The sequence below is a fragment of the Myodes glareolus genome, chromosome 3 (assembly GCF_982192425.1).
Source record: "Myodes glareolus chromosome 3, mMyoGla1.1, whole genome shotgun sequence".
Taxonomy (NCBI): domain Eukaryota; kingdom Metazoa; phylum Chordata; class Mammalia; order Rodentia; family Cricetidae; genus Myodes; species Myodes glareolus.
This window is the reverse complement of record NC_142028.1, coordinates 30141773-30143230: the sequence shown is the minus strand read 5'-3', so window position 1 is coordinate 30143230 and position 1458 is coordinate 30141773. Positions and strand designations below refer to the sequence as shown.

Sequence of the window (1458 nt, the reverse complement as noted above, 5' to 3'; positions counted from 1 at the left end):
AAGGCAAGCTGCTCTTTCCCAACAGTCCCTTTCCTATCATATACTCTGGGCCATTCCTTTCGTTTGGAAAAAAAAAAAAAATCAGGGAAAAGAAAAAACCCAGCTTTCAACCTTTGCACAAAACTCTGCCGGATTAAGCAGTGAGAACTCCAGGAAAAAGGCGGCTGCTGAGATGGGAGGCTGAGCCAGTTGACGGCTCCGTGACAGCAAGGAGACCAGCGGTCACGTGAGATGCACTGCAACCCCCCCCCCCTCCGGGACTGCAAATATTCCGGGCGCACAAGACCCGCACCGAGAGCTCTGGCCGCCCTAAGACCCGGCTCTGCAGGAGCCGAACGCCAGCACAGCCCGGTACTGCGGCCGCGCGGCACCCACGCCGGCCCTCACCTGCTTCTGTACGTCTGCATCGCTGAGGGCCATGGCGAAGGCGAAGCTCGGCCAGAAGACCGCTTCGAGACGGGGCTTTAAGCTGTTGCGGAGCAAACCCGAGACGAAAACCCAGCTGAGGGTTCGGCTTCCTTTACTTTATAACCCAGACTTCCGGTTCCTGTCATGTGACCAGGTCAGAGTCTTCCCAACCAATAAAACGAGAACAAATTCCGTTCTAGCCCCGCCCTTCCTTTCAAGCGCAGGCGTGGACTGTTCTTTGGGAGTTTTTTTTCTCCCGCCCCCCAGGTGACTCGTGACTGCTTGTCAAGGACAAAATACTTCACGGAGGAAGAGGACTTTAAGAGTCTTGTGTCAGACATTAATCAGAATTATTTATACTTGTTCAGCTGTTTCCTTTGTAAAACAATTTTTGTTTCTTTTTTTTTTTTCAGGCTGGCCTCATCTTCCTGCTCCACCTGCCAAATGTTTGGATTGTGGATACGAACCACACCTGGCTCAGCCACTGACTATCCCAGTTTAGATAATTTACTCAGAGCTCAGAACCAAAAAAAAAAAAAAAGCGGGTGTGAAGGATTTATGCTTTTAATTTAATCGCAGCCCTCAGGAGACAGAGGCAGGCGGATCTCAGCTGTTAGAGGTCAGCCAGGACTGCCGACTGAGTTCCAGGACAGCCTGGGCTACACAGAAAAACATTGTCACAAACAAACCAATAAATAAACAAAACTTTACCCAGAGCTAGAGACGTAGCTCAGGAAACCGGGCGGTGGTGGTGCTTGCTTTTAATCCCAGCATTTGGGAAGCAAAGGCAGGTAGATCTCCATGAGTTCAAGGACAGCCTGGTCTACAAGAGCTAGTTCCAGTAGTTCCAGGACATGCTCCAAAGCTACAGAGAAACTCTGCCTTGAAAAATCAAAAAAAAACCAAAAGCAAAAAAACACCAAAACAAACAAACAAAAGCTGTAGCTCAGTTGGCAGACTACTTGCACAACACACACAAAGTCTTAGGTTTCTGTCCTAGCATCTACGAGCTGGGCGTCCTGAAGCACACTCACAATCCCAACACTCAGG

At 49.6% G+C, this 1458-nt stretch overlaps 1 protein-coding gene across 1 annotated transcript in view; it reads right to left on the bottom strand.

The window, feature by feature from the left end:
- Atp6v1e1 (ATPase H+ transporting V1 subunit E1) overlaps positions 1-550 on the bottom strand; it is a 20109-nt gene extending 19559 nt beyond the window's left edge. Inside the window, exon 1 of the mRNA XM_087904304.1 lies at positions 388-550. Coding sequence (XP_087760430.1) covers positions 388-420 — 33 coding nt within the window. The 5' untranslated portion in view covers positions 421-550. The remainder of the gene's footprint in view (positions 1-387) is intronic.
- Positions 551-1458: the final 908 nt, after the last annotated feature.